At 48.1% G+C, this 15,926-nt stretch overlaps 1 protein-coding gene across 4 annotated transcripts; it reads right to left on the reverse strand.

Moving 5' to 3' along the window:
• Nucleotide 1: 1 nt before the first annotated feature.
• On the reverse strand, nt 2-15,884 carry LRWD1 (leucine rich repeats and WD repeat domain containing 1). 4 transcript variants are annotated; one of them, XM_048324926.1, is made up of 16 exons: nt 15,842-15,884; nt 13,862-14,008; nt 11,695-11,929; nt 10,367-10,486; nt 8,929-9,081; nt 8,114-8,254; nt 7,121-7,462; nt 6,368-6,494; nt 6,012-6,121; nt 5,352-5,559; nt 3,798-3,870; nt 3,564-3,704; nt 2,803-2,897; nt 2,066-2,227; nt 1,272-1,396; nt 2-380 (listed from the first exon to the last, which is right to left on the reverse strand). In XM_048324926.1, exons 2-16 carry the CDS (start codon nt 13,939-13,941, stop codon nt 240-242), a joined length of 2,253 nt encoding a protein of 750 aa, XP_048180883.1. In that variant the 5' UTR covers nt 13,942-14,008; nt 15,842-15,884; the 3' UTR covers nt 2-239. The 4 variants fall into 4 exon arrangements, with proteins under 4 accessions (XP_048180883.1, XP_048180884.1, XP_048180886.1 ...); XM_048324927.1 differs by lacking the exon at nt 15,842-15,884 and adding an exon at nt 15,385-15,513; XM_048324929.1 differs by lacking the exon at nt 15,842-15,884 and adding an exon at nt 14,385-15,003.
• Nucleotides 15,885-15,926: the final 42 nt, after the last annotated feature.

The raw sequence follows: 15,926 nt of genomic DNA on the forward strand, positions 1-15,926 counted from the left end.
GTGAACTGGTATTTTGTTTTATTAAGTGTCATTTCTATAAAACAAATGCACAAATTGTGAAAACTTACAGTAAAAGAAAGCAGATGTTTACAATGAATCGATGAATTTTAACAAACTCTTACCTTGTTCATTTCGTCTTGCACATAAAGCTGGTCTAGAAAACGTTCATGGGCACATGGGTAACAGTCACTAATACTGCACTAGGTCAAAGCACGGGGGTGAGACTGTGGCACAGGGCACTATGACTTCTTCCAGATCGCTGTTATGTTCACACTTGTCAGCACAACAAGGTAGGTGAAGGCAGGGTCTGCTACCACGTTGTTCACCAGGATTTCAGGAGGCTGCTCCCCGTTCACCCGCAGCTCCGGCCACTTGAGGATCTGTGGGGAGAACAGAGGGGGTGGTGGTGTGTCTGAGGGGGAGGTGGGTCCCTGGGGAACCTGAGGCAGAGGCTCTGCCCTTTTCTGAGGGGCTGGTGGAGCTGTGTGATATTCCTAAAGGGCCAGGGTTTAGTGCAGAGGGGCTTGAGCAGGGAGGGACGAGTGAAAACAGCTGCACCTCAGTCCCAGAGGAACAGGTTGGTGGCTTGGCAATGCACTTCCAAAGCCTGTGGAATCACAGAATTGTTGAGGTTGGAAAAGACCTCCCAGAGCATTGAGTCCAACCTGTGACCAGACCTTGTCACCCAGACCAGAGCTCTGAGTGCCACCTCCAGGGACGGTGACTCCACCATCTCCCTGGGCAGCCCCTTCCAATACCTGAAATCCCTTCCAGTGAAGAAATAACAGAACACTGGGTCACTTCATACCTCTGTCTAATGCAGCTCCAGACCAGTGGGTGAGAGCCTTTGGGAGTGTTTGTGATTGTCCTTTCAGAGGGACAGGCAAGGGAACAGTGATTGCCCCAAAGAGAACTGTCTCCAGAGGGAAATACTGGGCAGAAAAAGGGGGAGTGAGCCCTTTCCTGCCAGGGAATGTTCACTCTGGCTTCCCTCCCCTCCCTGGGGGATGTGGTGCCTGCACACCTGTGCTCCCCAGTTTAACCACTGTTTAGGGCCCTTCTAGGAAGAGCTGCAGGGGGTGACAGATTTGCTTTGCAGCTCCTCATTCCTGTCCCAGTGAACGGCCTTGGCCACGCTCTGGAGATTGCTTTTAATTGCTTGTGAGTGTCAGATGTGGAAACACAAGGCATGTTCTGGGATAAACCCGCTCAGGAGTGGGATCAGCTGCCCTGGCGTGGAAGGGAGGCCCCAAAGAGAACCTCAGACCTACCTGTGTGGGAGAGATCCTCCGCTCCGAGCGCTTTCCCTTGGCAGAACCCCAGGCTGTGGTGTAGCTGGAGAGGTTGTACATCCACACACTGCCCTTCTCATCCCCACAGAACACGTACTCTTTTGCTGTGAGAGCAGAAGAAAAAGCTGGAAAACGAGTGTGGAGCTGGGAGTCTGTTCTGCTGTAAAGCAGAGATTCAGGAGAGCTGCAGGATCCCAATGGAGGGTGCCATATTTCAGCAAAATTCCCTTTCTGGCACAAAAATATTTATCTACCTTGCTCTGAAAGAACTCAATTCATTTGAAGATAAACCAGCTATCTTCAGTGTAGAAAAACTAGCCCTAAATGCTTTGGGATTTCTCCTGACCTTTTTTAGACTGGTTGTGGGAATTGCTGACCGGATCAGGTTTGTCTGTTCCTTGTCAGTCTCCAGCTGCCCAGTGTGTGACATCCCTGCCCACAGATGCACTCAGCATCCCAGTGCCTCCACAGGGCCCAGCCCTGAGCTCTGTGCTTTGAAAACCTGTGCAAGAAAGACCCCTCGACCCTCAGCTGTCCCCCCTTGGAGGGCAGATGGTGCAGCTGTAATTCTTTATTACACGTGTTATTTCCACCCAGCTGGTGCTGGGCTGAGGCTGCGCAGTGCTGGAGCTGCACTGCAGAGAGGAGGGCAGAGCTCCCTGATGGGCTCTGAGATCCAGGCCTCTGCTTCCAGCTCCAGGCTGCTCCCATGGATCAAAGGAGAGCCACAGACACCTGGGCAAAGCATTACCCAGGAAATGAGTGCTGCCTACCTGGGCAGGTGCTGAGTGTCAGGTAGGACATGTCTGTCGTGGACCACTCCAGCTCAGCCAGAATAACTGCAGACATTGTCCGCTGGCATCCTTTTTCCTTGGCATCAAAAGACCTGCTCCAGCTCCACAAGTATATGCATCCTGGTTTGGAGCTCTTGGAAACTAGGGAAGAAAGGAAGGGAGAGACTGTGTCAGCTGCTGAGAAGCAAAATGCATCGAGACAGAGGTGGTCCATCCAGAATATGGCTTTTAAAGACATGGGATCTGATCCAGCAGCAACTGTTTCCACCTGCTTTACCTTATCTCAGGATAATTGGAGGTTGCAGAGAGATTTTCAGTGCTATGCTTATGTTCCTGAGCTGCAGAACAAGCATAAGCTGTTCAGAAAGAGCTAGCCCATGATGGGAAACCCCCAGTTCCCCTGAAAAAAAATACTGTTGCTGCCAGCAGAAAGGGACTGTCCTCCCTTCCACATTGGCACTGCTTGGCCAAGTGTGCTCTCGGGGATGTGTCCAGCTGATTTCCAGTCCTGTCCAAGAACAGGTTTGCACTCTAGGCCACAATTTTGGGAAAGACATGTGACTCTGGGAGACAGCTCCATCCTGTGTAGCCCCCCCAAAGCTAAAGAAGAGGCTGTCACACCCTGCTCAGCCCCTCTGCTCGTTGTGCTGGCTTCACCCTGTGCACGCTGAGGTGCCCCACTGTTTTTGGGATTGGGCTGTTGTGTTTATACTCACCAACGACATCATCATTGAGAAAAGCCAAACCATCAACCCTGTGAGATGTTGTCATGCTTTCATCATCAGGAAACTGGAATATGGCTTCAAAAGGCCTAGAGCAGGGGGAAGGGTGAAATGAGCCAAGTCCTGAACAGCCACCCTTGAAAGGGCACCCGGGTGCAGAGCCCAGAAGGAAATTTGTGTATTAGTGAGTCTCTTGCCAAGCTCAGGTGAATTCCCCCTTGAACTTACACTTTTGTCACCTGGGTTTATTAATACAGCAGAAGCCTGTTTGCTCAAGAGCTTGCTGTTCCACTCCATCTCTTTTGCAGGCATCAGGGTTAGTATTTATCAGCAGGGCATGACTTTACTTGCTTCTTCCTCGTAATTTTTCCTGAGCTCCCACAGAGTGCCAGTTTCCTGGGTTACCTCATGTACCAGGAGCAGGGAAGGCCTCACTGTGAGACTGGAAATGGATCCAAAAATTTACGCTCCGTTACACTACCTGGAGATGACACGCCCTTAAGTTTTGGGGTATTGGATTACACTCCTGCAAAGCAGCCTGCAGCACCTGCAGACTGCAGCTGTCATGCAAGCTCTCAACAGTCCTTGAGCATGCTCCCATTTTTTCTGGCCACTCTGGGAAGGGGAGGATGTTTCAAGTTTGGAAGGACATGCTGCTTTTGCTCAGACCTCCTCAGTTAGAAATCAAGCCTTTGTTAGGACTATCTCTTCTTGTTACAGAAAGCAAATGCATGCCCCCAGCTTGTGGTTCTCACCTGCTTTTTTGTCCCTTATCCAGTTTTATATTCCAGGCAAAGCAGCCATCTTCACAGCCTGCCAGCAGGTACTGCTCTGGGCAGGTGGGGACCAGGGCAATCCGGAGGGGGATAGAGGCTGTTTCCAGCACCAGCAGCTGGCTAAAAAAAAGCAGAGAACAAGCAGTTAAGTGGTGCTGTGACGTGATAGTTACAGGCTCCTGGACTGGCCACATCTGGTTTTTGAACCTTTACCTTGCTTTGAAATTGTAGTCACAGTCTGGAATCCCAATATCCCAGAGTGCAATTCGCTTGTCATAGGATGCAGCTGTGGAACACAGAAGAGAAGCAGGTAGTGACACCGCTGCTCATCTGGCTCTTCTCGTGCTAGCTGGCAATTCTGCCTGAGTCATAGTCACCCTCTAAGGCTGTGGCACCAGAGAGCTCATTAAAGCACAGCAGCAGTCCCCGAGGCTCCTGGCCCAGCACTTCCCAGACACTGTCACACATGCACAGTCAGTACTTTGTGTTCTTATCCTGTGCTCTAAGAGGGGCAGATAAAACAAAGTTTGCTTCCTGGTGTCCATTACTGAGTTGTGGCTTCACAAGGTCATTAGTTAGTGGCCCTCTGAGCTTGTTTCTGGTCAGGGCTTCTGGTGGAATCTAAAATATGAGCTCCAACCTCTACTCTCAGGCAGATACCACTTAATTCCACATATCCATGGCTTACTGTGTTCACATCCACAACAGCTCCCATTGGGAAAGTTAGGCACTGACAAAGGGTGAGAAACATGTCACCAAGCTGATACACTGAAAGCAGAAACAGTTCTAAGAGATTACTCTGAGTAACCTGGACCCTCATCAGATGGCAGCCCTCAAACTCAGAGTTTGTTGGTGTCCTCTCCCCAAAAACAATGCAAAGATTCTCCCTTTATTACTCTAAATTTTTCTATGAAATATAACAAGCCTTGCTGTCCACACCATTATATGGCTGTGCTACCAACCTCCTTATCCCTTCTACCAACCTCTTTATCCTTTCCTCTGCTTCTGCTTTTGGCACTCTTGAGCTTCTTCTTGAAAAGTACTGCCTATTCTAAAAAACATTCCACTTTTAATGGATCATGTAGCACTCTAACCACTCCAGGATGTGGGTAATTGTAGGCAAGAGGAACAATGGGGTGCAGGTGTGGCCTGAATGGCTCTGTACCAACTGACTGTACAGCCTGACAATACAGTTGCAATTTGTAACATGATGGTTCATTACCAGTCCACGAGCCACAGCCTCTGTGAGCCCTACCGTGTGTGGCACAGCTCTCCTTGACATCAGGACCTGAACAGAAATCTCTGACGAGGCATAGAACTCACATTAAAAAAAAAAAAAAATCAAAATCAATTAAGTGCATGGTTGGATAAAATGAAACCCAACAGCCCATAATAGGGTGCTGTGCTGGAGGAGAGTCATGCCACTGCCTGGCTCCCAGCTGCCTGCTCTGCCATTCTCCTTACTCATCCCTGTGGAACAGATCCACTCCTGGGCTTGTTTGTGGCTAATGTGTGTGTGACAGCCACCCTGAGAGCCACCAAGGGAGAAAGAGGAGCTGCTGCACCTCAGCTAAAGAGCCAGGCTCTGGCTGAAACAAGCTGTTCCTGCTGGAGATTGCTGCCACAGGAAAATAACAATGCTCTCTCCCTAATGTCCATGCCTTTTGTTCGTGTGTCCCTGCTTGCCCTGGTGACAATTCCCCCTGTTCAGGAAGCCCTGACTTTTCCACATCAGCACTAAAACTAGGGATTCTGAAGCTGACTTACTGAACAGGTGGGTCTCCTGGGTTGGGCTGAAGCAGACAGTAGCAATGGGCTTTTTGTGAGCCTTTATCTCTCCGTAGCAGAAGTCGGCTGCCACATGGATCAGTTTGACAATCCCTCTCCTCCCTGCAGCTGCCAAGATGTTGTGAGCTTTCTTGCGGTTGTCGCTGATTACCATCGTCAGGGTTGTCCATGCAACGCTGAAGAACTCCTGGGACAGAAGGAAAACAAGGCTGGGGTGACAGAGAACAGCCAGCAGGGTGGTGGCTGTCACCTCAGAGAAAAGACAACTGTCACAAGTGCTACTCAGGTGAAATGACACCACTATTTAAGATGGAGCATCAAAACTCAAAACAGCTCTCAGAAGAATGCAAACTACAGAAAGAGGATGTTTATTCCTCTGTGCTGTCAAGCAGGCTCAGCAGCCAGACACACCTGTGTGAGGACTGGCAAGCTGATCTCTTAAGCTAATAAAAAAATAAACCCAAACCAGGCGAAAAGGATGAGCATGATATGTTTATTATCTATCTTCATCTTCTTAACATCTGTCCACACTAACACTTTCAGACCTCTTTGTAATATATATTATGCGTGTATGTAATTACTACTGTAATTACTACAGATATTCCCATTCAAGGCTTACCCTTCCCACTTGCAACCCACCTCTGTAGCCACCTTATACTTTTTCAGCACCGTCCCTGTCTCACAATCAATCAGACAGACAGATTCCCCTCCACAGGTTGCCACAGTTCTGGAGGAGCTCACAATGGGATCTGAAAGAGGAAAATAATGGGTGAGAAGTTCCCAGGTTCAGGGATAACACATGAAGACTGCAGCTTATCACTGCCTGGTGCTCTCCCAGTCTCCTGTTTTCAAAATCAATGGAGAAATATGTAAGCAAGTCTCTTCCTGACAACGGAGACTACGGCTTGAAGGAGCAGGGGTCTAAGGCATGGAGTCCGCTGGGATTCCAGAGCCAGGTGGTTCTGGGAATCCTGCAAACCTCTTTAAGAGCTCACCTTTCCTGGCTCCAGAGTCTAGCACTGGCTCGAAGACACAGGACCAGAGCTGCGTTTTAAAATCCTCGCGGCTGTTGCCTTTACTGTGACACTGAAGAAAATGCAATGGCTCTGCACTGACATCCTCCTACAATAAACCATCCACATTTAGAAAATTCATTCCCCTGACACGGTTTGCCTGTGATTGCCTTGACAGAACTCTCTACTGAACACAGCAATCTGAGTTAAACTCAAGTATTTTTCAGCCCTTCTGTGCTACGGAGAAGAGGAGAGACTGAGGTGCCACAATGCTCAAGAGTCCTAAAGCAGCAGGGAACTGTTTAGCAAAGATGTGCCCAGCAGACCCCAGCAGAGAACCCCATTTCCTACTGCAGAGAAGCGTGAAAAACCCTTTAGATCCCCACTGGCCTGAGCTGAGGGGGAAACACCTTTCCCCATGCAGCCACTGGTTTGAGCTGAGAGCAAGGCTTGCCAGTCCCATTTCTAAGCACAGGCTTTCAGTGCACCACCTCAGAGTGCTGGTCCGTCCATCCCCCAGAGGGGATTCACTGGCGTCTCCTGGGGGGTGCCTTCTCTCCCTTGATGCCTCTGAGAGATTTAAAACAATGACAAAAAAACCAAACCAAAACTCACAATATATTTGGCCAACTATGAGCTCCAAGCTCTGTGCAGAGCTCTGAAGAAACCTGAAGGCAGCTCCTCCCACTAAACCAAGAGGCCCAAAGCCAGTCCCAAGGGGGCTGATGGACATACCTTGCGCTTGGAATTCTTCACTGGGGTCAAGGTAACCACGCCGTTGTCCTGCTCCTGGCTTTTCTGTTCCCCTGTCATCTGGCTGGATCTTCTGTTGCTTTGCCCCTTGGGAAACTGCTCTCCATTCTTCTGTGTCCCTTCAGCTCCCTGCTCAGGGGTTGCCTCCTTGGCTGGTTGGTTCGACGTTCTCGGTTTGTCAGGAGCTGGGTCATCCTCCACATGACTGGATTTTCTGGGATTAACTGCAGCCTCCTCCTTGGTGCTTGCCTGGGACTTGGACCTCTTGTTTCCAGGGCTTGATTTTGAATGATTTCTTTTCCTCTTGCTGGGTGTTACTGTGACCTATAAGGCATGTTGTCATGTTGTCAGGTTCTGCAGAAGGTTTTTAGCTTCCCCGAGAAGTGCAGATAATTTGTAAGCCAGAGATACTAATTATTCACATGCAAGTACCCTCCCACGGTTACAGACTGGGTTCCAGGAATCAGCTAGCCCAGAGCTGCAGGGTTCCTAGAGGCAGAAGCTAATGAAAACCACACAGACAGCCTCATTTTCAGCTCCCTTCCCTCATCTCAGTTATTTGCAATCTACATAAAATGTGGAAAAACAAATCTGGCCCGTGGACCACAGGAGTTCAGTCTGCAGCCATTTCCAAGCAGGCAAACACCAGCAGAGTCTGGCCAGGCATCAGCCCAGTTCTCTAATTAAAACATTCCTTCCTAGAGGAGAGGTGGAGTGAGTAGGACTGCACTCATGGAATGTTTCAGGTCTCCTATGAGAATGGAAGCTCTCTCCTCTCACAGAGCAGCTCAACCTTCGCATTTCTGGGAAAGCTTCAATCTGGCTGTAAAGAAGGAGCCTGAGCTGTTGGATACAGGCTGGAGCCTGAGACTGCCCCTGTGGTTAGCAAAGGGTCATAAATGTGAACTGACAAGAGCTATTGAATTCTCAGGAAACAGAAAGAACATTGCTAATGTAACTGGAAAAATCACCTACCTGAGCCACATCCTCTGCAGCTTCCCTGGGGCTTTCTGTGCTTTCTTCCTCATTCTCATCCATCTTTTCCTCTGTTTCAGTATCGGAGTTTAACTCCAGACCTAGTGAGTATGCCAGAAACTCTTCTGCAATCATTTTCACCTGAGAAGCAAATACGTGGATATGTTAAAAAAGAAAGAAAAAAAAAGAGGACAAAAAAGCCACAGCATGTCAAGCTCTGATGTGTCATGGCACAAAGAGCTGCTTTGCCGGGTTTTTAATACTGCTCCCTCTATTCTGTGTGAATTTCACAAGTGGTGGAGGAGTCCCCAGCTGACATTACACGACCCAAGAACTTCTCTTTGTCATGGGCATCCAGAGCACACAGCTGTGGAAACAACAGCACAGCAATAAAACAAGACAAAGGAGAGATGGAAGCCTCAACTGTGTGTATGAACATACAAATAAAACAAATGTTACAAACTAAATGGTGTCTTTCCCCACTGGGAGCAACTACACTTCTGTCATTATCTTTTCTCTTCCATCAAGAGTAAAGGTTGCCATTAAACTAATTTTCAAACAATTAAATATTAAGGATACTGCAGTCTGGTTAATTAGTACAAGTATCATTATTGCTTATGAATTAAAAACCGATGTTTAATGATAACCATTTCAACTTGGTGCTTCTGTAACTGCTTAACAAAGCAGTGAAGAAAAAGTGATACCACTTGTCTGCAAGAGCACCCAAATCCATGGAGTGTTTTAATCCAATCCATGCAGAACCAGGAGCAGGGTCCTTGCCTGAAGAGCAGGAGGGTGAGTGGGATGTGACCTACCCGCCAGCGGGTGAACTCGCTGAGTGAGCTGGGTCCATACACCACATTGGTCTGTACTGACTTCAGGAACTTCTTCTTGATGGACTTCACCTGCTCAGCTGTGTATTTCTCAGGGAGTTGGTCACGGAAGAATTTTTCCCAGTGAGCAGTAACCTAGGCAGAAAGACTGAGTTTATCCAACAGAAAAGCACAAGGGAACTTGTGAAAGCATTTGAGAAGTGGCCAACCTTGAGTGCTGCACCCTACGTGATGGCACCACTTTAATTTAATTATTCACGTTCAAATGACCACTTCAGCTAACAAGAAAGTCAGTTCCTCTGAACCAGGCTGGAGTGAGTGTGGCTCAGCAGGCATTGTCAGCATGGACCCATTTAGAGATACCTGGGCTCCAAAAGGCTGCTGAACTACAGGCACAACCACGTGGATGCTCACCTGTCAGCACAGTTTCCCATCGGAGTTTCTGGTGGGCAGTAACACATCCATCAGCATTTGGACCCAACAGACATTTTTACATTGAGGCACAGGACTAAGAACTGGGCAGGCAAGTACCAATAACATCAGGGAAAGGCATCAGGGCCCAAACACCACGAAAAGAACAGCACAGGGGGAAGAGTTTGGTGTCTCATTAAACAGCCAACCATGATCAGTTGTCTGGGTAAGAGGCTGAGCAGCTCTCAGAGAGACCCCTTGAGATACACGAATATTACACATACAACACTCAGCACAACAAGACATCCCGGTCTTCAGTATTTGATTTCTCCCCCCTGCTACACAGAAGGAATTAAGAAGATCAAGTAACTAGAATACAAATGGTAAGAGAAGTAATACACAAAAGCAATCAGCCAACCAAACCTTTTTCATAACTGAACAATAATTTTGCTTAAGATCACAACAATGCCTTGTGGGGACAATCTGTCAGGAGCTAAACTGTGTAGACAGATAAGTGAAAATAGAGTTCTAAACATTCACAGCTGAAGAAGAAAGAACAAATCCTTGCTCCTGGTGTATGCTGGAAAAAGCAAGATTATCCTGAGCTTGGTTTTGTGCTCCCCATTCCCGGGGCCTGGACAGTAACTTAAATTAGATAGGGAGGTGTTTGCAGCTGTTCTGGCAGCACCAGGCTTCTCCCATTTCTGAATGATGCTCAGAGTGACCTGAAAAACTACAGGATCAGACAACAGACCTGGCTGGCCCTGCTCCTGTCACCTAAACCAAAGGCAAATAGGCTGCACAGAACAGGTAGAACAGATGCCAGCAGTGACCAGAGAAAGCAGCAGTAAGACATTTCCTGAGTGGCTCATTCTGCAGGCTGGGCTCAGATCATACCACAGGTATTGCAAACCACTTGAAGCTTGTCTGCAGCTCTGCCACTCCACTGAGCACAGGATTTAGTTATTTCTCAGGTGTTTGGAGGTTAAGGAAATATCCCACATCTTACCTTGCTGGTAAGCTTACGGCTGTTGACACGCCTCACATGGTTGGCCAGTTTGGTTATGTCCTTGCCATTGAGCAGACGAAGATTTTGCAAAAGAAACATTACTTTATAGTCATCATTGAGCTAGAAAGAGAAAACATTGGAGTTATAAAAGCTGTACACGTGGTACTTGCTTTACCTTTAGTCCTTGATTAAAATACAGCCTATATGAAAATGATACATTTCGTAAGGAAAAGCCACTTCATAAAATCTCCTCAGGATTTTCAACTTGAATTTCACCTTTCAGCTGTGAATTAATGTCCTCCTGTGAGCTGGGATCTTAAACTGCAGACAGAGCTGCCCAGCCCTCAGGCAGTGGCATCCAACACAAGGTGGGGGCTGTGTAACTGCTCATCTGCTGGGCCTGAGTGCAAGACTGGGAGCTCTGTTCATATCCCTTAACTCTTTACACAGGGGAAGGCCTGTCCTGCCTCCAGTCAAGGAATTCCAGCAGGAATTCCTTGGGTCAGATGCATTTTAAGTCAGACAGTTCACCATACAGCCACACATATACTGCCATTGTGCAACAGCAAATAAGCATGTGGGGATGGTGAGTGGCTGATGCCAGTTTACAGCACAAGTAAAATCAGTTTTGGATGTTTAACTTGTACAGTCAGCAGATCCTCTTGGGAGAAGTCGAAACCTAAACCAGATTAATCACCAAGTTTAAACCCTCATCAGAGGACCGAGGCTGCTCTTCCAGAGCACAAAGGGCAGTAAAACTAAGACAGATATTAGGAAATAAAACTAACATTAGATATTAGGGAAAAACTCTTTGCTGTGAGGGTCATGATGCATTGGCACAGGTTGCTCAGATAAGCTGTGGCTGCCCCATCCCTGGGAGTGTTTAAGACCAGGTTGGATGGGGTTCTGAGCAACCTGGTCTAGTGAAAGGTGTCCCTGCCCATGGCGGGGGGTTGGATCAAGATGAGCTTTAAGGTCCCTTCCAAACCAAACCATTCTGTGTTTCCGTAAGAAGGACATCTCTACACAATCATTACCATATTTTACACAAGTATGAGCATAAAATACTGTGCCTGATAAGCCATCTAAGATGGGACTTTGGTCTAGAGAATCAGGAGTTCAAGACACAGATTTTAATATCTGAGTGGTTTTGGGCAAGTCACTTCTGCAGACTGAGAAACAGTGGCACAAAGTGGTTAAATGTGGCACGAAGGCTGGCTGCTTTCTCCAATGCCCTTCCACTTGCTGCCCAAGAACAATATATAAGAGCTTTGCACAACTGCTGTTTGTTTGCCTCTCTGTTTAGTGTAAGGAGGGGGGTAACTCACTGTCAAGTACACATTGTTCTCGTAGGTCAGCTCCTCAAGCAGAGGGAACTGTTTCAGAGCAGTTACATCTTCCAGCTTGTTATTGTTGCAGTTCAGGACACGTAGATCGGGCAGGGTTAGGCTGTTGGGGAATTTGTCCAGTAAATTATCAGAGAGATCAAGTTTCTGCAGGTGCCTCAGGCGGGAAAACAAACGTGGGTCTAAGTCTCCAGTCTTCAACTGCAGCTTGGACAGGCTGAAAATAAAAAAAACCCCATGAACTATCTGCAGCTCACTGGAACAACAAATGCTGATTTCACAGGATACAAAGTCCCACCTGGTGGCACCTCAGTCCAGCACAACTCACTGAGTACATCTGACCAAACCTGCTTTTTCTGGCAGCAGCATTCTGGATTGTGAGCACACTGTGGGGAAGCCGATGTGTCTGAGCTGACACCATCAGAGACTCAGGTGTGTCAAAGTACAACTAGCCTGCAATTCAGATAATCTCCTAGGGGTAACTGAGCTGGCTGGGAGCAGTGAATTACCAGAAAAAGTTACTTTATAGAAAAAATTACTACACCTCTAAGAGGTTTGGTATTTTGTTCCTGTGCAATGTTGATTCAACAAAACAAGCTGTGGCAATTCAAGACACTTACTACCCTGTCCACAGAATGTACTACATTCATTATTTCACAGTTCAGGCCAAGTGCAGAGCATGTTCCCAAATAATTTGGCTGTTTTCAAAGAACTAACTTGACCAAAAAAGTGATTTTTCCATTTCTTTTATAGCGAGTTTTGCTGCAAAAACTTCCAATGATAAATGTGAATATAAATGAAATCTACTTAAATCCCAAGACTGCCACCAAAACAGAAGAACTCTGTCCTGGAAAGAGGAAGTGGTACAATATTGATGAGGGGAAAAGAAATATCCCTGCTCCACAAGAAAGTGAAAAGTACCTTTTATAAGCAGGGTCATTTATATTGGGTTAGATCGTTTAGGTGAGCTCCAAAGGGAGGTTCCAGTCCTGGCAGCCAACATCTCATGAGGGCACAAGCTTGAGCTCCTTTAACAAACAGAATCTCTGTCTCTAATGATTAGTTAAAAAAATAGACTTCTAGATATTAATGAAGTGTGAATAAATGAGGCAAATAAATCCAGGAAGCAAGATCCTTTCTCCTTCACTTGCCATCTCAGAAGTGTAACCAGCCAGCCAGAGCTGGTAAGAAAGGTTGAGGAGAACCCAGCTGGCTGCAGAGCTGTGGCTGTGGTGTCATTTTGGGGAGAAACTCAACGGTGTTCCCCAAATAGACTTTCTGAAATATGACCCTTCAACATCGCAGTACGAAGCTGCATGGAGAAAGCCACACTCCAAAAATCCACACCTCCCCATCACTGTGTTACCCAGATTACTGCAGCTGATACTCCTCAGAGAAATGTTTAAGTTTCTCTCTAAAAATAATGATTTTAGCACAAGGCAAACTGAAAGAAATAACTTTAAAGAGTACATGTGAAACCCAAACCCCCTGACATCAGCAACAAAAACAACAAAGGCGCCAGCCAGAAATTGGCCAGCTGAGTCACTTGGATTGGCCAGGTCTGGAACAGTGAAATTCCACTGTGTTAAACATTTGGAAAGATACATATTTGCAATGACCTCTGTTCAGGATCTGAGTGACAAAACTGTTTCTATTGGTTTTTAAGTGTTTCAGAGTTTATTCTCTCCCTCTGCAATGTTTGAGGTACTAGGATAACTGGATTTAGAGGGGATGGAAAGTGATGGAGGGAGAGGAAAATGGAAAGGAAATAATGTAAAAAATACTTTTAAAACCCTCTCAAATCTATGCTGGAAGATTCTCTTACTCACATTAAGCAATTGCTAGCAAAGATACAAGGGCTTTGGGGGTAGGGATGATATCTTGGGGTTAGGAAATCAGGATCCAGCCCTGAGCAGTTTCACAAAATAGAAATGGCAAAAAAGGGTAACATCTGCCAATAACCTCTCTAGTGAATGCAGTGCCACCAGTGCTCACTGCTCCTGCACTGGAAACGCCATCTCAGTTCTGTGCTTGGGATCTGTTTCTCTTTTTTCAGTAAAAAAGAGAAGAAAAGGGGAAGAAAGAGAGAAAAAGGAGATTGTCCAGCTTGAATTAATCTGGAATTTTCCATGGGCCTGTCTGTACTTACTTCAGAGTCTCGATCTTTCGAAGCCTCGTAGATCTTGGAACTGCCCTTTCCAAAAGAAGTTCTGTAGTAATTTTGGACATTTTTAATCTCCACCCCACTGCTGGAATCACTAATCAGTCAGCTGTAAGATGTCTTCTGGTTACCTTCCTGGTAAAACAAATGGGAATAAGAGGAAATGCTTTCAACAGCTCCAAAGGCAGAAAAAAAAATTTATGAGGTTATCTACTGTTTTTGCTGCTGTGTTGGAAGTCACCTTTGTTACTTGGCTGAAATGAATATGGCAAAGACTATTATTAGACTGGGCACAGGCTCCCAACACGCTGATCCAATCCATCTCCAAAACAACAGGGATACATCCCATGGCTGTTGGAGTGACAGACTTGCTGCAGGTGAAAGCTGTCCATAAGTGATGGCACTCAGGATCAGGACAGCACCACAGGTACCTGTTTGTGCCTCTCCTGGGCTCTGCTCCAGGAATTCCAACACTCTTTCAAACGAACAGCAGCAGTAAGAGTCAATACACCTGCTGTGAATGTCTTCCTCCCAAGAAAGCGACACTGCGCTCACTGGCCTGACCAGCTGGACAGACTCTTGGCTGACGGCTTCTAGATTGCCAAAAATTTTGGAAAACTGAATTAATCAGCGGAAATTTAAACACCCACCAATCAAGGACATCATTTCCTCACCAAGGAAAAAGAAAATCAACAGCATTCTGTGTGTTGTTGTTGATTAACTGATGTTTCAGTACACACACACACACACACACGGAGGGATACACCAATATTTGGAATAACAATGCTGACAGAGTCAAAAAATTGCCATGAAATTACTGGTTCAGGGGTTACCACTCTTCCTGACACAGATTCCAAGAGAGGGAAATAAAAGAGAACAGAGCTCCAAGGCTGGGCTCGCTCCTGTCTTTCTGTGTTAGATCAATGCTGCCTAAATGCAACTCTAGCACATCGTGAGGAGCACATGGGGCACTGAGCCATCCTTGGGTTTGCTTTCAGCAGCACCACACACCTACAGCACCTACAACAATTTGTGGTGAGCAACGGGGCACTACAATATTGTATACACTGAAATACTGTATACCCTGAAATATTGTATACAAGCACAAAGAGCTGAACTGAAAACCAGTTTAAACAGCAGCTGTTTGGGATTTGATCCTTCAAGCGACAGTGCTCTTGCTGCGAGCCCAACCACAGGGTCAGGCTGACCCAAGCAAACCTCCATAAGATCTTGTGCCTATAATAAAAATGTGTCACCAGTGACTGTGGATGTTCCCATCGCCCTCTCTTTGCCACACTGACACCCCAGACACAGCTGTGACACGGCGGGAGCTGCAGGGAAGGCCAGACACGGCAAACCCCATCCCCACAGCATCACGGGTGATGCTGCAGAGAGAACACTCGGTTACCCCGGGGGCCGGTGAACCCTGGGGTTCTTTCAGTGGGAACTGACCCCCTCCTGCCCCACCGCAGCTCTCGGGATGGAGCCCCACAGCCAAGCATCCCCCTGACCTGAACGTGTTTATTCGGAGCTGCCCTGCACCGCCCGGCTGGCGCAGCCCCTGGGCCGCGATGCCCCGGGGATGACAAGGCCACGGATGCCGGGATATCCGCCCACGCTGGGCCGCGGGGTATCACCGGCTGCGGGCGCAGGCCGCGGCTCCGCCCGTGGGCAGGGCCGGACAGGGCCGGGCGGGGCAGGTGCGGCCCCGGCCCGAGGCCTCGCCCGTCACCGCCGTCTCCGGACACCGAGCGCCGCTGGGGACGGCGCCGGCCGCGGCCTGAGGCGCCCCCGCGGGGCGTGCTCCGCGCGCCGCGCCTACAACTCCCAGCGACCCCCGCGGCGCTGAACAACGGCGCGGTGCCCGGGAGCGGCGCGGGGGCTGCTGGGAGCGCGAGTCCGCCCGCACCCCCCCCTCCACTCCCGCTGCCCGGCCGCGCGGCCTGCGCCCAGCCCCGCTGCCCTCACCTGGAAGCGGCCGGGGAGGAGGAAGAGGAGCCGGGAGGAAGGAAGGGCGGGAGGAGGAGCGGGAGGGGGGGGCTGTGTCCTCGGC

The sequence above is a fragment of the Corvus hawaiiensis genome, chromosome 20 (genome assembly GCF_020740725.1).
Source record: "Corvus hawaiiensis isolate bCorHaw1 chromosome 20, bCorHaw1.pri.cur, whole genome shotgun sequence".
Taxonomy (NCBI): domain Eukaryota; kingdom Metazoa; phylum Chordata; class Aves; order Passeriformes; family Corvidae; genus Corvus; species Corvus hawaiiensis.

Bases quoted from the DNA above. Each gene is read 5' to 3' on its own strand.
- LRWD1 (XM_048324926.1), bottom strand. From the start codon at position 13,941: ATGTCCAAAATTACTACAGAACTTCTTTTGGAAAGGGCAGTTCCAAGA. The intron at 8,255-8,928 runs GTAGGTCACATC...TTTGCTTCTCAG, and splicing joins GCGAGTTCACCCGCTGGCGG to GTGAAAATGATTGCAGAAGA. The intron at 6,122-6,367 runs GTGAGCTCTTAA...TTCCTCTTTCAG, and splicing joins AGACTCTGGAGCCAGGAAAG to ATCCCATTGTGAGCTCCTCC.